The 20,796-nt window shown below is 43.6% G+C and overlaps 1 protein-coding gene across 4 annotated transcripts in view; it reads right to left on the bottom strand.

The window, feature by feature from the left end:
- The window catches only part of fhip1aa (FHF complex subunit HOOK interacting protein 1Aa), a 33,900-nt gene that overhangs the window by 3,097 nt on the left and 10,007 nt on the right, over positions 1 to 20,796 (bottom strand). Inside the window, exons 1-12 of one of the 4 annotated variants that reach the window (XM_047577962.1) lie at positions 19,772 to 19,845; positions 17,070 to 17,130; positions 14,441 to 14,661; positions 8,195 to 8,878; positions 6,561 to 6,719; positions 6,367 to 6,453; positions 5,670 to 5,837; positions 4,300 to 4,379; positions 3,904 to 4,106; positions 1,369 to 2,382; positions 1,097 to 1,275; positions 617 to 737 (exon numbers count right to left, since the gene is read on the bottom strand). In XM_047577962.1, coding sequence (XP_047433918.1) covers positions 617 to 737; positions 1,097 to 1,275; positions 1,369 to 2,382; positions 3,904 to 4,106; positions 4,300 to 4,379; positions 5,670 to 5,837; positions 6,367 to 6,453; positions 6,561 to 6,719; positions 8,195 to 8,878; positions 14,441 to 14,548 — 2,803 coding nt within the window. In that variant the 5' untranslated portion in view covers positions 14,549 to 14,661; positions 17,070 to 17,130; positions 19,772 to 19,845. Of the gene's footprint in view, positions 1 to 616; positions 738 to 1,096; positions 1,276 to 1,368; positions 2,383 to 3,903; positions 4,107 to 4,299; positions 4,380 to 5,669; positions 5,838 to 6,366; positions 6,454 to 6,560; positions 6,720 to 8,194; positions 8,879 to 14,440; positions 14,662 to 17,069; positions 17,131 to 19,767; positions 19,846 to 20,796 lie in introns of those variants that run through there. The other 3 variants (XM_047577961.1, XM_047577959.1, XM_047577963.1) reach the window with 3 other exon arrangements.

Raw genomic sequence — 20,796 nt, 5'->3', positions numbered from 1 at the left:
AGCATAACGTCTCTTGAAAGCAGATGTCAACTCAAGCGTTTTTCAGAGAGCAGGTTAGTACGACTAAGACTAAGTTTGTTCCTGACCATCAGGTTTAAAATCCTTTTATCTGTTTATCCAAAGTCAACAGGCAATGGAATGAGTCAGAAATTCCAGATGTCTTTTTCCCCCAGCAATGCATTATAGTCCCAAGGCGTTCCCAGGCCAGTCGAGATATATAATCCCTCCAGTGGATTCTGGGTCTGGCCCCAAGTCTCCTCCCAGCTGGCTGTGCCTGGTAACTCTCCAAAGAGAGTTGAGGAGGAATCCTGCCCAGATGCCCAAACCACCTAAACAGGCCCAGTTAGATGCCAAGTAGCAGCTTTTCTACTCTGAGGTCCCAGCAGCTAACAGAAAAAAAGCTGTATAAAATCAACCACTGGAAGCAGCTTCTTTTTATTTTTTAATTCTCATTTTAAATTTCTGTATATGCTAAAATAAGCTAAGCTAACATAATATGTATGTATATGATATAAGAGGGGTATGAATCTTCTTTAGTGACCTTTATTTTATGTGTTGATGCGCATAATGCAGATTAAAGCTGGCACCGAAACAGGAGCTGTGGACGGATTGTTACCTGTTGCCATGAACGACGCCTCCCTAGCCAGAAGCCAGTGTTGGGCAGCAGTGATCTGGTCTTGAAAGTCCTTTCTGCTGGCAGCCTGACCCTCTATTTGGTTCTTCACGGAGGCTAGTACCTGGAAAAATATCATAGGAAAAAAAACTTGGTTTTACATTGGCAGTTTACACATACCAATGAGAACAATCATGACCTCCAAGGCCCAATATTAAGCTATCCCTCATCCCTTTAGTAAAATATGTTGGATTCATGTTAATGTGTATTTGAAGAAATTTAAATGCGCGGGGGTTAATTAAAAAAAAATATAAAAAATATAAAAAATGTCAACCAAAGATTTTGTGACCCCTCCGTGGACCCCCTGTTGAAGACCTATGCTTTAAGATGTTCACTTACAGGCCTTCATCTCACTAAAAAAGCAAAAGTGTTCAGTAGGACCTTACTTAGGAAACTTAAACAAACTCCACATGTCTGCGTTACCTGGTAAAGGGATCGAACAGTCGGCTGAAAAACCAAGTTAGTGTTGAGGAGGAATGAGCGCAGGAGAGGCTGGGGGTAAGCAGCCAACTGGGCCAGGATGCCCGTGAGCAGCAGGTTGACGTGAACTGAATTGGACAGCATATTCTCCAGACGAGATAACAGCACGCTGACAAATGGACCTGCAGGAAGAGTAATCAGGAATGATCTTTTAATGGTGCCGTCCAAATAAATACTGAAAGCCCCGCACAGCCGAGATTCCCCCTCCGACTCACCTGTAAAAGGCAGTGAGTAGTTTCGAGTCATACTTCCGCTGCGGAACTTGTTGGACACTCCAAACGGTGGATGCAGTTTGTCTGTCTCTGGTGTCTCAGCGGTGAAGGAGGTGAAGTCCATCTCCTCTTCATCCTCCTCATCCTCCACGGGTGCGACAGGCTTCTTCGACTCTGCCTCAGCTTTGACCGCTTTGACTCCAGCTTCAGTGTCCAAAGTACGAATGAGCTCCTCATACTGAGCCAGGAGGTCGTCACCCAGCTCAACAGTACCCGTGCTTTGGAGGTTGGCGTTACAGTCCGTCTCACCTTTAGCCTTCGCGTCCAAGCTGCTCTTGCCGTTATCAGCTGTAAGCGAGCTTGGAAGCGCTAGGCTGAGCCCGTTTTTTAGAGGAACGTCTGCTGGGCCTTGCTGGGTCTCTTCTGACTGGGAACCACTGGGTTTGCGCTTTGCAGCCTCGGCATCTCTGCTGTCTTTCTTGGCGACAAGGTCGTACACCATGACGTCGTCCTGGAACTCGTTTTCCTCAATGTACGAGCCTTTAACCAACATGATGGCTGTTCTCCTCATGTCCTGGATGTGCTTTGGCAGCTCGGCAGGAGGCATCTGAGGAGGTTTCTTCTCCACAGGAGCCTCATCAGTCTGCACCGGGCACGCGTCATAACTATCATCCCACTCGAGCTCCAGCTGGTTGACGGCGGAAGGCGGCTCCGCACTTGGCGGGAGGCCCGGTCGAGGTTGCGGCGCCGGCGGCTGCGGGAGTCTCTTGAGAGCCACCTGAGGCGGTCGACCCTTCATTGCCGGATCCTCGAGGACGCCCGGCTGGTATTTCTCAGGAGGTGGGTTCTCGCCATCGTACGGTGCCGACCAAACCTGGCAGGCCCGGATGCAGTCGCTGATGCTGAGCCGGGCATCGTAGAGGTAATGAAGATAACTGACGTCTAGGTAGATTTCGGACCCAATGGTGCAGGAGTTACCCGAGCCATCATCCTCTTCAAGGAAGCTCTTTTTTCCCTCTGGTAAAAACAGATAAGAAGTGTTGATGAAAGCCGGTGCGCAGCGCCTCGCAACAGCACTCACACAGAGCAGAACTAATTAGCTTGACACGTAACTACAGGGGGTAAAGTGATGTAATAAGGCGAAACAGCAGGGGGTCTCCCTATTTGATGAAATGCTCACAATCGTACCCATTATATCATCATGTCCTAATTAAACGCAACACAACAACTTACAGTGCACCATATGTTTGTGTGAACAGATTCATGACATGTAACATTAATAATTTACACCTTTTGTGACAATATTATACTTTGGGGTTTTAGAACTGCTCGAATAATTAAAACAAACATCCCTTTTTATTCTGTTTGCTATGTTTGTTTTGACTCCGCTCAACTACTCCTGAGGTTATAGCGTCCACTCGGTCAAATGAGCTTATGAATAGAAAGATCTACTAAATGAATTCCCTTTGCAGCTGATTTAGAAGCACAGAAAACATCCAGAAAAGCTGGCTACAAATGAGGCTGAAGTACGCAGTAATCCATTTTGACCAGCCCGGAGGACAAACAGAACTTTAATGCTAAAGTGATGCACAATGACACCCCAGAAGCATAGACATCTACTCACATAAGGACTTAATATGGGTAAGAGGACATTTTTCTAACCTACCATCCTTCCCTGCTTCTTCATGCCTTTCGGCTTGGGCAATAATAACACGTACTATACATCATTCCAAGCTGTGAAAACTATAACTGGGCTTAGACTGCAGTTTGAAATAATACGCCCTTGTGTGGTCTTCCTAATGGAAACAAAATGACATGTGTCCCGGTTAGTGGAGACAAGGCACCTGCAAGTTGGTTGGCAACCACCAACCAAATCAAGAAAGAAGAAGTCACTGCAACTGTGTAATATTTTACAGTCGCTAAACGAGCGCGGATGACAAAAAGGTTGGAAGGACGCAGTCAGCTTTGACTATCTGTTAGTTTAATATCGTTGAGGGCTAGAATGAATCGTGCTGCCGTTATCTGCTCCGCGTCCTCAAAGACTAATTTCTGTCATTGTTTACTGTGAAAGGGCCTTAATCATCCAGATTCTAAATCCTTAATATCAAACATGTTTAATATTTATCCAGGGGGCCATATCAGAGTCTTGAACTCATTGAAACTGGATTGAACACACACAATGCACGCACAGTCATACCAAAACTCCTATTCAGCCCTTTGCACCGACTATGCTGCTAATCACTCAAACGTTTCCAACACCCTAAGTCGTGCTGTTAATCTGATTATTCGTCTGCGCTGCTCTCTGTTGTGGTGTATTATCCTTTTTTGTCTCACAAGTGTTTTGTACTGTTTGCACTGTTTGTACCATCTTCATAAGCCTGCACTATATAGATCTGAAATGACAATAAAAAAGGCCTTTTGCTCTTTAATGACATTTAACTTAATTGTTGAATTTGTCACCCATTAAAATGATGTCCAAAACTTTAAATATAAGACTTGAGTTATGGCTAACAATTTCCTTTAATGTCTTAATGTTACCTGCGCTGTCAGAGTTTTGGGGAGGATCTGCACCCTTAGAAAAGAGGATGGAGTCCAGCTGTCGCAGAGGCGGGGGGCTGCGATCAGGAGAGCAGCAGGACGGCGTTAACGCCAGGATCTTGGCTGCCGACATCGAGTAGAAGTCCCTCTCCCTCACTACACGTCTCTGACTCAACATCATGTGATTACAGGGGATCAGGTACCTGGGGGGGGGCAGAAGGAAAGGGATGTCAGGAAACCCAACCGGTGGTCGCAGGGGGAGTGAGGGGAGGTGGGGGAGGTGTGAGGGGACAGATGGTAACAGCGGGAGGCAGAGAGTAATACATCATCATGTCTTAAACGAATTAGATGTAGCATGCTTCACGAGAGCGATAAATCAGCGCGTGTGCCACCCACCTCAGTACGAGCTGCAGCATCACGTCTTCACAGAATAAGCCGATGAGAGTGCGGAAAAGGGCCAGTGACACGGTGCCCAGCTGGAGTGTTTGATGGAAAGACACACAGGAAAAAAAAATACATTAAATCAAAAGGAGATGACAGAAGAAATATATCTATGTTTTTATAATTTAATAATAATGAAAAAAAATAAAAACATAGAAATTGAATTTGTTCAATTAAGGAAAAGTTAAATACTCTGGTTTGAGAATTTTATGCACAAATAATTACTTTCATGGTGGATACAAACTAACTGATACAAATAACCAGTAAATCAATAAATAATCATCACTAGCAGAGAAACTTGATAAAAGGGAATATTTGTTCCTTAGTAAGTAACTCTGGTTAACCTGTTAAGCGTGAGAGAATGCATTTTTTTGTAAAGTAAAAGTAAAGTCATAATATTTTATTATTGCTAGCATATTATTTTAGTGTTTTGCACGAGACAAGCAAAGAAGAACCACACTGAAAGGTCTTTAACATGTCTGCCAGGCTGCGTTAGCTTAGCTAAATGCTAATGTGCAGCTATGATGTTGTTGAACATGTTGGTGTTTAGCTGGTACAATGTTTACACAATCTTAATTTAATTGTTAGTGTGCTAGCATGAGCTAGTGAGCGCACACATAAGCTAATAATTAGTTTTTCAGCTTATTATTAGCATTCTCGTATTTGCTAATTAGCAGTCAACTTAAAGTACAGGTACAGGAAAAGTCAGAAAACCAAAAAGACACCAAGATTTATCCTTTTAACCATGAATGGTGCGGAAATATTTTAAGTCTGAACTAATGCAAGGGCCCATTAAGTGACTAAGTTTCTCATTCCTATAATAATGCTGCTAACCTGGAAATTAGTTCAAAACAAGCTATCTGTGATTTTTTTTTATGGAAAATTAAAAAAGAATTATTACATGTCATCAATCTGTCAATGGTAAAATGTGAAAAGTAAATGTTTTCTTTTCATTTTATGCAGGTGTGTTGCAGATGGTGGTTAGCAAACACCGGATGAACTCCCTGAGTCATTTTCAAAGTCGAAGAGTAATATAAAGACCAGAGTGTTTATTCTTGTTAATGATGAAATATTTGAACAAGATATCTCCTCATATAGAACTAAAAAGACAGCGTGGCTTTCCTGTGTGAACAGAGCAAATAAATGCAGCAGGGCATCACCATGGCAACAGCCCTAAAGCTTCGGTGGTGACACTTAAAAGTTTCAGTCACAAGTCCCAAAGCTTCTGAGGTAATTGTTTACTCTAAGAACCCTTAGATTATTATGACTAATAACACAAGTCAAGCGTGTCAGTGTGTGCTTTTACAAACAAGTTTGCCTTGTACCTGGAAGGGAGTGTTGATACGGCTGACCAGGGTATCTAAGATGTGGACGGTCTCGTGCTGGTGGAGGAGGATGAAGGAGAGGAACGTCTGCAGCAGGGCCGGCTCAGATACGCTCCTCAGGAAGAGGTCGAGGTACGCCGTGGTGGTCATCACCTCCTCCAGGGTGAGCTGCACAGAGGCAGGAAATCAGTCAGCAGTGAAGTGCTAAGGTGTGTGTTTGGGGGCGTGGAGTTTGCTTGACATTTGGTGATATAAGCCATTTGAGCTCTTTCTCCGTGAGACAGAACTTTAAATGTCGCTTTCATTTACGTGCATAAATATATTAAATAAGCCATACCTATACTAGCTTGCCAATTAATGTTTGTTGGATTTCCCTTTTCTTTTTTTTTCCACTTTTAAACCCTCAAACGGAGCCAAGTTTCTCTCTAAACATTCTTCATGGTAATTAGATTTTTCAGTGACAGTAATAACGACTCTTGGCAAGAAAGTATCAGCTAATCTTCTAAAATGTCTTATTTTCTCGCCTTATCTCTGCATTAGTAACAGTTTTTATTTATGTTTGTCAAAGCACGCGCTGTACTTTACCGGCGTGGGATATCTGCGACTTCTCTTGTAATTTAGAAAAATATGCAGAGAATGTTAAGGATTTTATTTGTAAATGTATGGCACAGAGTGTGTAACAAACTTGAAGGCCAACCTTGTGGAGTGCTGGTGCGAGGACAGGCACGAGGAATCCTTTATAGATGTAACTAACCAGCTGGTCTCTGATATCGGGGTGAGCCACCTGGAAACGGTCGACATCAGGGGACAACGTGGGTCAAAAGTGCTATCGGGCAGAAAAGTCCCGGCCATTTTCCACGGGAAAAATAAAGGACTGGCTCACGTGCTCACCTGAATGACGGCGTTGCAGAACTCCAGCGAGTTGAGAAACTGGACGAGCGACGGCATCTGGAGCCAGTCCTCTTTGTGCAGACAGTGCCACTCTTCGTTGGGAACATCCAGCTTGGTGGGCAGAGACGAGTACAGGCCGCTCAGCCCCGTGGCCAGGACCTGAGGAAGAGAGAGAAGAGTCATAATTAAAATACAGATGAGTTCACAACCTCATCTTGACACATTTTCACTTTCATTTTTTTTCTAATAGCCAGATGTGGCATGTTAAATAAGACAGTATTTTCAGACGAATGCTTTGGTGATACTCAGAACTGTCTTGAGTGCCACCTTAAGATGCACCTAAATTAAATAACTAACTATTTGGGCCACACACACGATCATTAACTGGATTCATTTATAATGAGAATCCCCTTTTGTTTAGCCATCGTCTTGTGGAAATGTCTCCTTTAGTTAGAAACTAAAACCTCGCACCCATGGCTAATAAGCAAATGTTAGCATGTTAACTTGTTAAACTAGCCTCAAGAACAGCCTCTCTAGCGTCGCTTAAGAGTCTTAATCTTATTTATGTTCCACTTACTTATGATTTTATGTCTAGCATTATAATAACACAGACAGGTGACAGGTGTTTCTCAGCACTAATACAAATGTTTTTATGCTAAAACCTGATATGATGTTAATTTATCCACAACAGGTGTTAGCTTCCACAATAAACCCTAAAAGGTGCATGATGCAAGCATGATGTAATACACTGTCTATTGAAAGTAATGTGGCATAAAGTGATTACGAAGAGAACATTATGGCCTTTATTAAACCATAACGAGGCAGGGTACCGTGGGGCACGCGACAGCTCCTCTACAGAGACGCCGCATCTCTGGAGTAGGTTTCAAATAAAGCTCGAGCAGATTCGTAAGAGTTTTACTACTCACTGCAAAGCGAAAATAATACTGTTAAGTCACTTGTCACCCGATGCAATGTAATAAAGATACATGTGCAGCACAATCACTAATTAATGGCAACATAAGATTCTATTTGCTACAGCAGCGCCTGCAGCCACACAGTCCATTTCATCTATTTACTGATAGATGAGTGTTTGTAATCTAAATATCCTCTATAGGCTCATCACACCGCGCTCTCCCTGTGGATGCCAGTTGAACCAAATATAGCCAGACTGTTGTTGTTGTTGTTCAACTGGCATCGCATCAAAAACCCTTTTCTTTCTTTTCTTTTTTTTTTATAACTGCATCTGTCTGCAGCTACGGGTGAACAGCATTATTTACACGGGATTAGCCAGTAACCGTGCAGTAATCTTGTAAATGCCAGTTACTTAACAGTCACTTAACATTCAGTGCCAGTTTTTTTTTTTTTTTTTAACCTTGTTTTGAGTGGGTCTGTGGATTTATCTGCATATTGTGGCCTTATTATGAGGTCTCATAAATGTCAGGGAATAATGGTGGTGCAGACTGAGTGGGATTGTTAAAGACAGAATTATACACGGACTGAATTGGAAATAATAGAGAGTGAGAAAGACCGAGTCAGGACGCATAAAAAACAAACAAACAAACAAACAAACAAAAACACCCACCAGGAGCGTTGGACAAGGAGAAAAGCAGATGTGATTTTCTTTTGGGACTGACCGGACAGAAGAAGGTGTTCTCTGCGATGTGCTTGGCCACTCGTTCGTTCTCGGCCGACAACGACATGATGAGCAGCAGGGCGTCTCTGGCTTGCTGGCCCACTGCGCCCTCCCTGTGGATGAAGGGGATGAGCAGGGAGAAGATGAGGAAGTTCGTGGCTCCCTGATCCTCGCTGGTGTGGAAAAACAGCTCCAGGATGGAGGGGTCCTTCGCCAGGACGCAGCACAGCTGGTGGAGCAGCAGCACCAGCTCGGCCTCGACCGCGGGCGCCGCCGTGCCCGCACACGAGGAGAGCAGCATCATGAGCGGCCGCAGGATGGGCTTGTGATGCAGCAGGGGCTGGTGCGCCTGTGTCACCAGCATCTCGTACATCTTCAGCTGTTCCAGTTTCATGTCGTCCGTGAACTCCCTGCGGAGGCTCCACACGAACAGGCGCTCCATCACGTTCTCCATCACCACGAACTCCAGGATGGGGCCCATGGCTCCGGCCTGGCCGCTCTCCTCCTCCATCAGCAGGAAAAGCATGTGCTCCACATAGTTCTGCACCGCGTTCGCCTCGTCCCCGGGGATGGGGCCGAAACGGGGGCTGGAGCCGCCGGAGCCGGTGCTGAGGTTGATGACCGCCAGGGAGGGCAGGGCGGAGCTGCTGCGCAGTGGATCATGCTTTTCTAGGATCTTCACCACCTACAATACGAGACAAGGAGAAGAAGTGCTTGACCTGAGCATTATCCTTTTTAAAGGAACATACAACATTTGACAGAAAAGGAGGATACCAGACTAGACTAAGAACAAAGTATCCTGTATTATGTTACATGTGTTACATGTGTCAGGATTAACAATAAAGTTGACTTGACTTGACTTGAAAACGAAGCGGCACAACGAGAAGATTTGCGCCAAAAAAAGGTGCCTCGTCGGTTGTTTTGGTTTTTTTGGGGCGACCAGATGTCCCTGATTTCTAGGGACAGATCCCGTTGTGTATGACCTGTCCCCCGGGTCATAGCTGTCCCCGAAAATGTCCCCAATTTCAGCTTTTTATGAATGAGAAAAAAAATGTTGCGTGCAGACTACAATTATTACGGTAGCCGGTCGCACCACTATAGAGATTACAGACATAACAGTTTAAATATATTTAACATTGCTATATGTTCAACATTTAATTCATTATTTTTTTTTTCCCCCGAGCTCTGAGCTGTTAATGTCCCCAGATTTCCACATCAGCAGGCAGAACTAGCACAGGGCCAAGCAAACCTGTTTACTACTAGTGTGGAATTATACTACAATATTTACTCATCATCACAGTAAAACAGTCCATCCTCAGTCAATCTACTGCATTGATTCCTCTCTTAACCAGTAGATAATGTTTTGAACATGTGATTATGCATGAAACAAAAGAAAAGTTTTGGTCATAACCCAACCATAGTTTTATTTACTATGAGTTTAGAAAAGATATTGACTAGGAGAATCCCACCACTTATCTAGCATACAGAATGAGCTGCACTATGGGCGCGCAACCTACATTAGTTAGCTTTCTCTTTTTATAGCAACTCACTTTGAAACGTGTATACCACAACCATCACGTTTTAAACACTAAGACCCGTCTTCCGGACAGGTTAACTTGGAGTCTGTTAACTCTCACTAGAAATGAGTGTGTACAGACCAGCAGCTCAGTGTGGATAAACTTCAGTTTGGCAGAACAGAATGAAGCAGTCCTTTGTGTATCTAGTCCCTCCCATATGTGTCCGCTGCATAGAAACCAGTGTCACAATAATGGAGCCAGTGTCCCCAGTCTGACACTGCTGCCATGACAATAACTGGCAGTGTAGGGGAGAGCTGGGCATGGCTAATGGAAACAAGAGAACAGAGTTTGTAATCCCAGCCTTTGCCTGATGGGGCTTGGCCCGGAGGTCTGAGCTGCAGGGATCAGTGCAGCCTCGGGCTGCCCAGCCAATACAGTCAGGAAGTAGCCAGGTTTGAGAATTTAAAAGGATTTTTACTCTATGGGTATATGGAGGAATGGGGGCTGTGGTCGTGGGCTGCCTTAAAACCGCTGCTACTGAGGGCTGTTCAATTGGGCCCCAGCCAGCTGAACATAAAAAAGGCCCAGGTTTTCAGTTTTTGTTTCATGACAACTTCAACCAAAGCTCCAGGGAACCACAGTACAAAAGATATGGGAGGTTGTTGGGATGAAGGCAGCATCAAATTGCCAGACTCCATCTTCCCACTGTGTTTGTGCCACACTGAACTAATGCACCGCAGCAGAGAGATGTTGGACCACATATGAAAGCCGGGTTTGTTATTTAACATTTAACAATAATTTGGCAGGAGAGGAAAAAAAGAGCAAATGAAGCTTTTCCCTCCTCCCACCTCCTGCTGCGTGGAGCCCTTTCGCTTCAGTGAGCTGCTGAGGCTGTGCCAACAGATCAGACTGCTGTTTTGCTGACCAACATCTGGATGTGTGCAAACGGGAGTGTGAGAAGGGAGAGTGCTGCACTACATCTCTACATCTGCCCAGAAACAATAAACAGAAAAAATACCTAATCTCTACAGTACAAGTTTAATAATTTGCTTAAGAGAAACAATAAAATCTCTATCTTTTGAACTTAAATAAAAGAACGTAGTAAATTATTAGTCATGTTTTTTTAAACAGGAGGCTAGATGACGGTGACCTCACACCCTGTGGCTGTTCTTATTTTTATTTACAGATGCCCAAGAAGAAAAGGTTACCCTAACCATAAGAATATGACTTCAGACAGGAACAGGAAACGAGAACCGAACTTGTTAACGCCTTGTTCGTCTACAGTTTTGATTTATTTTTTTTGTCTCAGCATATATGCATCCATATGCAGCCACTGAGCACAAATTCAGGGGTTCACACAAGTGACAAATATATTAGAGGTCACGTGGTATTAACCCTTAGAGAGGCACGGCGACGAGGGACACACTGTCCGTGCTAAAGATTGTCAACAGGCACTGACAGATCGTTGAGCTTGTCACAACAAACACAGTGAGCTCTGTGGGACCTGGAGAGCAGCAGATAAGACCGCAGTCTGAACGCAATCAGAAAAAGACAGGGCTTCTTACAGAGGGACGGGGCCGATATTGCTTACACCACGTTACTCTGATTTCAAGGTTTTCCGAAACCAAAGTCAAGAGCACTCTTATCAGGCTGCGGATTAACAAGGCATGGAAATAAGACTCTGCAGGAGAGGAATTGTGCTGCCAGTTAGCCCAAAGCAAAACAAGCATTAAGCTGGAACAAGGAGTTCTCGTTCTTTTTTTTTTCCTTTCTTTTTCTCCTTCACAGAATGCCTCGTTTATTTTTCATTACAGCAGCTTCTTCTGATTTAAAACAGTAAACCGACTTCCCACAAAGATTTTTGAGTTAAACTTAGTACAGTTTGGACTCGATGAACATTTTACTCCATGTTTCACGAAGTAAAACAACGTTTAGCTTATCATCACATTGGGGGTGATTCACCTGCTGCGTAAATAACTTCTCAGCCTGAGTGGAGCGGTACCTTTCCACTAACATGATGGGCAAAGTGTTTCTTAAACTACCCTTTCCAGGATTAATAATGAACATCTGCCATAACATAAGTTAAATATTCATTCTTTTTTTTTTTAACCTCTGTTTCATCTATACCAGCTCCGGAGGAAAACATCTGTCTGACAAGTTACTAATTACTGTGCTAAGTTTGGTTGTTTTGGTGCTGAGCAGAAAGCACAAAGGGCTTCTGAGGGTGTCCTGTGGTCAGTGGTGTTTGGCAACAGGATGTCGTTAGTGGGGGACTTCGAGTCCTATAAGTTCAGGGGCGGTGGCCTCTGTGGATCAGGACATCAGGACATGGTTCATCACACAGACACTTGATCAGTTTGGGATCTTGTGAATTTGGAGGCCAGGTCATCATCTTGTGCTGCTTTTTTTTTTTTGTTTTTTTTTAGTTGTTCCTAAACTGTTTTTGTGTGCGTCATTGCTATGGGGTGGGTCTGGTCTAGGCGGGTGAGATATGTCGATATAAGAAACATCCACATGAATGTCAGGTCCAAAAGTTTCCCAGCAGAACACTGAATTGTGACAAGATGGTCAATGTTAATTACTCTAATCGGTGGTGTTAATGTTGTGGCAGATCGGTGTCACAGCTGAACACACCAATACATGATATCCTGAAGACGTTTCATTCAGGAAAATGTCAAGGAAAACTGGATCAAAACAGATTCCTCCAATCACAGGTAAGTCATGGACGTTAATAGACACTAGTCGTGTGATTTTCAGACGAGCAACACCCACAGGTGTTCCTGTTCAAACCCCAACAAACACCTACTACACTTTTAGAAGTGAAGAGGCCACGTGGAGCAGTGGCAAAACGTCTCCAACAAACCTGATAAAAATCAGCTTGTACCATGACCCGGGTGACCGCGAATCTTCGCAGAGATAATGGTAAATAATAAAACATCTACCTCACTGGACAATCTAAAATCTATAAATGTGCAAAGGTTTAACTGCTTGGCTCAAGATGCATCCCACGTCATTAAAAAGTTTATTACTGGTGCATTGTCCTTAAGGTTTCCAGTTTCCACATCAGCCCCACGAGAACATTGCTTAATGGACTGTCTTTACAGTTCGGTTACAAATCACGCTCGTACGTATACATCTGAATTTTTAAAGAGAGCACTTTAGAGGATGACCTTCACGGTTCAGCTTCCCCTCCAACAACCGTGCACATACACCGCCGTGTGCACTGAAGTACACATGTCTAAAGTAAAACATTTTTTCCATTTTTAAATGGAGCAGCACAACAAAAGGCTCAGAGTGAAGCCTACTCTCTCTCTCTCTCTCACACACACACACACACACACTGCACCAGGCCACTTCCAACCAAATCACACGACTAATCCCTACAAGCCGCAGTTATTAAAGCCGCAGTGGAATTCTGAAGACCGGACCGAGCGGAGCGCCAGACCGCACACCGACAACCCGCTATACAGCTGTGAACGCGGATCACTCGTAGTTACTGACACACTTCCCTATGTCCTCGATGTCTGGTCAGTGTCAAGCTCATGTCAGCGTGCAGAGTTTGTTCATCTCAAAGTGGGAGGAGTAGGGTTTGCAGGCTGCCAGGTCCCGCAGGGGCGAACAGGGACACGTGTTGCTGCGAAGAGCCAAAAGGGCGAGACAGTCGGCGTCACGCAGCCAAGATTCCACTGGCCTTGACCACACAGCAGCTCACTGTTGTTGGGACAGCGCTGGAGTCAGTTTCTGCCGTCAGGGTTTGAGGCAGAGCTTTGGCAGATAATGTGTTGTCCTTACGAACAGGCCTGCAATCAGTGCAGTCGGTGATGCAGCTGTAGTATAACGTGGACACGATTCAAAGCGCACTCCTCCCAAACTGGAGATCTGAACGTTCTTAGCTGGTGCAAAACAAACAGGCGTGTAATGACCAGGAAATGAAAGTGAGATAAACTTTCAGCTCCACGGCTCTGTCGCGTGACAGTTGTAACAATATTTGACCTGTGACAAGCAGTCAAAGGGAGACTAGGGCTAAGTTTTAACAAAAACTATATCAACACAGCTATCAACCTATGGACCACTTTTTTTAGAGCTCTATCAGGTCTAAAAGCTGACGAGAGGCAGCATTTTTTATTTTAAAAGTGTGTATTTCTTCCATAAATAAGCTAAATTTAACTGAACAGAACTGATGCAAGAAATCAGTGTCTCTAAATACCCAGCCCTAAATAAGGACAAAGCTTGGGGAAAGAAGTCCAAGGAAAATACTTCTGAGTTCAGAGATGAAGTTTCACGGGGAGAAGACCCAAGGTAAACTCCAGTCCAGTAGGTGGCGGCAATGTACTCGCAAGCTAGTTTGCCAAATGCCAATCAGAGCAAAAGAAAGGAACAACAAGTAGCTGGGCAGACAGAAAAAAAAAACTCAAGTATGTTTTGGGACAGGCGGCAACACATCTTTTTTTGTGTATGTCTGAGGACTTCTGTTCTCTTATCGGGAATGTACTGTCATCTGAAATCCCAAATATTAACCATGTCCGTATTTCTCTTCTGATTAAGTTTAGATGAGTGAATCTAGAGATAAATTATCCCTGAGCTGAGCCCAGTATGCAACTCTGCACATGAATCTTCCTTTAGAGTCATTATGCTAACTGATCTATTTGCCTCCCAGCTTAACATCTATACTTAAACATTCATGGCGGCGACCAATCAAAAAACAGTGTTTGTGTTTTGCTGGCGTTTACCTGAGCCCAGTGGTTCTTGAACACAATCATGCAGGTCTCTGGATCCACCCCTTTCAAGACCAGAGACTGCCCGTCTCGGTTTCCGTTGGCAACCATAGAGGCCATCATGGTGACCAGACTGTACGTGGGTTAAACCATGTCATAGGCAGGAGAAGGAGGACATTCTTGACTCCTCGCTGGGCGCGACCATAACCACAGAAACAGGAATAACCACAGAGGACCTGAGGAGTCAAAAAACACAAGAAGACACCATGACACACAGAAAGGTTGAGTCATGAGGTAGCAGCACTGATGAAATGATATGACCGGGGTGATCGCTGAAAACTGGCTAGACAGAAGCTATGAGAGGCATGAAGGAATGAGAACAATAACAGATGAGATCCCACGACTCGGGAGAGGAGAGAAAGGGGACGTGCCATGGTTGTCTTTCTAGCTGCCTGACGTTCTCTGGACTTCAGAGCTGAGCTGTCGAAATGCCTCAGACGCCCACAGCGGATTCCTGCCGGCCCCCTGACATCACTCTCATAACAGAAACATTTTTGACATCAGAAGGCGAACAGCAACTGGGTGTGAACTGCTTTGACTGAATGTGGGGAGCAAAGAGGGCAATAAGAAACATGAACGAACTCCGTTTTGGTATGTGCGGTTCATTTCTGGAAGAGATATTTACAGAATCTTTAGGCAAGACAGGTTTGCACTGCTCACATAGCTTGTTTTTATGGCAATATATATACTATTTTAGCAGCAAATAGCCTGAGGACAGCTTCGCAGAACAGTTCCAGCACCATGAAAACCTTGGACCATGTCTGTTCATTCCACAGAAAGGAAGTAATTTGTCGTTTGTCCTTGGAGCGGACGCCACTGGAAAGATTGGTTCTGCCAAAACGAGACTTAAGTTTTCTTTAACGAAGCAGGTGAAGAAAAGTAGTGCTCTCTAAAACAAGGACACACGAGGTGCTCTGGAATTAAAAGAGGGATCAGGGATAAATCTAGTTCTCTTCAGGAGAAAGGATGCCAAGATGTGACTTATCTCCCGGTGTTTCCTGTGTGTGTCTGCAGACGGTTTTGATGACGGTCATTTGAGTTTGAGATTATCATTCATCTTAACGATCATCGTTATTTTCAAGGGATCTTACACGCAAACGTCTCAACAATGGAAAACTTTAGACTAAGAATATATGGCATGGAGCTCCGGGCGTCACCTGACTTTTTTGTTGACGTCGTCATATTGGCAGGAAAACTCAACACGCCAGTGCTGATACAGAACATGATGACCAGTACAAGGCACAACTCAACAGGTTACATATCATGGACTCTTATCATGGCCCAGGTTGTGCTTTTTTGAGCATTAAAACAGCCGGCGGGGACAATGTTTCTGACCTGGAGCATCAGGACATATAGAACTACCTCATTAACTTTCCTTCGTCCTACTCAGGAGTCACTGGAAGCATACAAGAGCCTGGAGGGGTCCATCAAGCTTAAGAGTTTGTCGGCTAAAACAGCATTTCTTTGTCCCTGTTACACTGTCACGACTGCAGCATATTGTAACGAGCGTTTCATTGCATTAATCCACATCTGCCGTCTTGCGGGATCTTTGGGAGTCCTATAAAACGACTTCCACGTTGCTTGTCCCCCGACTATCCTGGCATCCTGGGAGCCCCAGGTCAATTAGTTAGTTGCTCGCAGTTGTCGACCGAATAGTCATTAGAAAAGAGCGCTTTCCTGCCAATATGGCAACGTGTGATTAACGGCGCAGGGTGACGTTAGCTCTCAGAGCTCTATACCACTTGCATTGGAAAATAATGTCTAAAAAAATAAAATAAAATAGGTGACAGTTACTGCAAAATATAGATAAACAAGATTATTTTATGACATGACTTGACATGAGAAAACACTGTACACACTGACATGTACTTGCAGTACAAAATGCAAGGACAAGCTAACGAGAGTATATTTACAAACAAGCAATACAACTGTGGCACATATTTGGCCATGAACCAAAGTATTCAGACCGCATAAAGATACACCAACCAAATACCTTCAACCTGCACTGCTTGTCTGACCTTAAGGTATGGACACACCAAACCGGCAACAAACGACAACCCTTACATTATCCGTGTCCGGGCAAAAAAGTTGCTATGTAGCAAGGATCACTTGGTCTACAGATAATTCAATCTAGATGATCATGTAGTGATGCTGACACAAATGTCAACCTCATTATCTTCAAGATTGCTCATATGGGAACGATGCCATGGCATAGTGCCTCCCATACTAACTACATGGGGAGATATGGCCTCTGTCACCATAGGGGACCAACTGTAAAAACACCCAGCAGCTGCACACCACGATGCCAAATTACAGCGTCTAGATCCAGCCCCTAAATGTGTCTCTACCAATCACAGCCCATCACTCTCTTTTGAATTCACTTTACCCCAGTGCCACAAAAACATCCCGACCATCCGCAGCGTTAAGGCATAACAAGGCACGCAGTCAAACTTTCACCATCTGCTTCCAGTTAGAAGAGAGCGCTGGCTGTTTGGATTCTTGACAAGGAATGTAAAAGCAGCGTGGAGAGTGTGTTTCAGATTTTGCGTTTTGTGTGTGTGTGTGTGCCGAGGGGAGTTCTTACCTTCCTTGAACCATCCTCAGCAGGGACGGGCCGCTAAGCGGACAAGGACCTCATTCTCGTCCTGTAGCCACAAACAAAGAGATATGAAGATATGTCAGGCGGGGAGAAGGAAGTGAGTGTCTGCGTGTGAGAGGCGAGGCATGGTGGGAAGTGACTGGACATGAGTAAGCTGCTCCGAGAGCCACTTGGATGGAGATGGAGAGGAGGAGGAGGTTACAGGGAGGAAGGGAGGGAGGGAGGGAAGGGAAGGGAACGCAAGAGTGGGAGGGAGCAAAAAGGAAAAACAGGCTGAGAGAAAGTGTGCAGGGAAGGAGGTAAGAGAAAAATGACAACAACACGTGTATAAAACATGAGATCAAACCAGACTTATGTCACCTTTATTCTTCTGAATAAATAATGTGTCACATTCTTGTGATTCGTCTTTCTCTGAGAACAACACTATTGTTGCGACGCCCTTCTGCTGTCAGAGTTGTTCACAAACATTACAACTTGCCCTCTTCCAATCCAGCACCATCCATCGTGGGAATCGTTAATATTAATATTTTGGCACCTAGCAGTTGCCATCAAATCTGAGTATCTTGGAAAACTCGACGGCGTTTCTAAAAGCGTGATGTTGTGTAAATAGATAGAGTGAGAGGGACACAGATTGGAAGGTGATTTATGTGTGTGGGTGAGCGTGCGCTAAAGACGAGTCATCAAAATACCCAGGCTGTTTTTGTGCCTTGCTGAGGACTCGCACAGAGTAACGTTGCAGTAAATGCAGACGTTGCATGTATTTGGAACTACGGCTGTCAAACGATTAACATTTTTAATCATATTAATCACGGGGTTGTGCTGTGGATTAATTTGGATTAATCGCGATTAAATATCCTTAATTTTTAATCTATATTAAGAAAGAACGGAATATATGCACTGTTACACGTTAAGTGCATATATATATATATATATATATATATATATATATATATATATATATATATATAACCATTTCAACAAAACGACTTGAAATAACTCAACACCTTTTTGTCTCTTCCTTTAAACAAACATTTATCAACATTGACGTGGCCCTGTTACTCCTTTTTCAGCAGCTACTAAGACAAACTAACGTGACGGTGACTCTACTTGGGCAAACTGCCCGAAATGCGTTGCCAGAGATGTTCACAGTCATTCTGCGCTGCAAATGGGTTAAGTGAATTAACACTTTTAATCAGATTAATCATGATGATGGATTGATCCATGTTTACGCATTAATTTTGACAGCCCTATTTGGAACATATACAATTTATGTGACATGCAAACAACTCTAGAGGCCACTTCAGATTTTGAAAATAGTGGACAAGAGTTTAGAAACTGAAGGGAAAGTCTTGTGATTAATCGCCAACCTACTTGTTCACAGCTGCCCGACTGTCACAACTGATCTGACATTAATATTAATTGCTTGGCAGTAGATGTTTTTTTCCAGGCTGGCAAACAGATGTCAGCAGATGATTGGCTGTAAATTAATCATTTATAAGTGCAGTGATAATGGTGCTGTGCAATCATACCTGCTATGTCAGCAAACAAAACCTGATATGGCGTTTATCATTTTACACGGCACTCGTTTTATATGCGCCTCTCTCTCATTTGAACAGATTTAATTAAAGAGTTGTCTGAGCACATAACATATAAGTCAGTGGTGATTTAACACGCTGTAAAAACATCAGTACCTACTTGATTTGTTCACCATTGCGTTTATTTTTCGGGTGCATGCTACACTTGGTCACAGTTTGAAGTAAAGGCTAATGGCGCTGTATATCAAAGATGAGTGAAGCCACGGTGATGACAGTATTTGTTTATTTTTCCCCAAAGTGACAATGTTTGAACAGGAGGGAGGAGCTGGGGTGGAGCGAAGGGTGGATCTCACTGAGAACAAATAGTGTCTTATTTTAATTACACATGCATTTATTGGAGGTTTAACATCGATGGAACTGCGTCCAAATTGACACAATGATCAGAAGTTAATACAGCCAATGACATCACACTGACTTACAGACAATTGTATTACTTTAGTATTTCTTGAGAGAAATTAATTCTGGGAGTGTATTGGAGCTAAGGCTTATTTTTTTCTTTGGAGCTAGCGCTTTGTGACCATTATCATTTTTATATATTATTATATATATTATTGTTAATGTTATTATTATTATTATCATCATCATCATCATCATCATCATCATCATTATTATTTTTATTGTATTACACTTTAAACAGCTGGGCTACATTCACTAGCATACGGACAGTGACAGACAGCTGTTGTCTCGGTTTAGCGATTACCATACTGACTATACAGTGGCAAATTAGAAGAGGGAAACCATATTTTTGCTGCTATCTGAGAGACTGATGCTGATTATTGTCCAAAGCTCAAAATGCAGAATGTCTGTCGTTTTGTTCTGCACGTAGAACAAGAAACTGCAAGATTAGCTTAAGCAGTGATTAGCTGGTCTCAGACAACTCCTCTCAAATACGCTCTGTTTGGTACAGTAAATCTCTACGGTAAGTCCTCATTTAAAAACAAAAATAAGTCAAGACTTAGATTTACCCCCTAATACACCCTCAACTCAGGATATTTATAAAACACCGGAACAAAGCTGCATGATTTTAGGAATAAAAGAGGCTTTTAAACTAATCTAGTAAAGTGCAGTCACTGACAGTCATGACCTACCTACATTATGGGTTCGTTTACAGTTCCTGCCGTCACATTAACGCAGAGAAGGAGAGCTCCCCGTTACTCAGAAACCACTGCTCTACTTGCTCAAAATAAACTGAAACACGGCACAACCAGAAACAGGGCTGCAGGGCTCACGCCAAAGTATAGGCTGCTTTTGAGTGCGACCACTTGTGGCCCTGGAGTTCGCATGCAGTGTGGTGCACTTGTCTGTTAGACGGTTCATAATGTCAAATGCCTCAGTGATTTGGTAAGGTCCAATGACCCAATTATGGCAATTTGATAATTGCACACATTTGTTGCTTCCAACGTCTCCACTGTCAGAGACACGACATGCAAGAGAGAAAAGGAGTGAGCTGCACCCGTAGGCTCGGGCGGCATGCTGCCTTCCTTTCCTACGGGACAGGATACTTAACATTTTTGAAACAATGCCAGCGCTGATAAATGTCACTATCGAAGTCTTTATTTATTTTTTTGTTCCTTCAAGGATAATTCATTGGATTCCTTCGGAACCGAGAGTTCTTCACTCTGAATGGAAGCAGCGTCATTACAACTGGAGGATGAAATGTCTCTGATTTTGGATTTCCCCCAAACAGAGAGAGAGAAAGTCTAGAAGGAAACGCTAGAATAAGAGACTTAAATGTGGCAAAGTTTGTGAGGTGCCTCTCCATTTCTTTCCTTAGGCTCCAACAGACAAAAATAACGCCAAAATTCTTAGTTGCAGAAAAATTATGGCTAATACGTCAAAAGCATGTAAGAAGAAGTCAAATTTGATTTTCCAGACACACAGAGCTATTGCACAAAGCTCTGCCTCTTTTCAGTGCCCTCGCTGTTTCTGATAATGGCTCTGGAAGCGTCTTGGGGCCTGCTGCAAACTCATCGCTTTCACATTATCACCAAATAAGTGACTGTTCTTTATTAACATGTCGCACACATCCCACACTGCCAGCTGCAAATTGTTCCACATTTTTAAGCAATTATTCATAACTACCACCACCACTACCACACAAACACAGATGGAAGCAA

This window comes from Mugil cephalus, chromosome 2 (assembly GCF_022458985.1).
Source record: "Mugil cephalus isolate CIBA_MC_2020 chromosome 2, CIBA_Mcephalus_1.1, whole genome shotgun sequence".
NCBI lineage: Eukaryota > Metazoa > Chordata > Actinopteri > Mugiliformes > Mugilidae > Mugil > Mugil cephalus.
The sequence above is the reverse complement of the archived record's forward strand: the minus strand, read 5'-3'. Positions and strand labels throughout refer to the sequence as shown.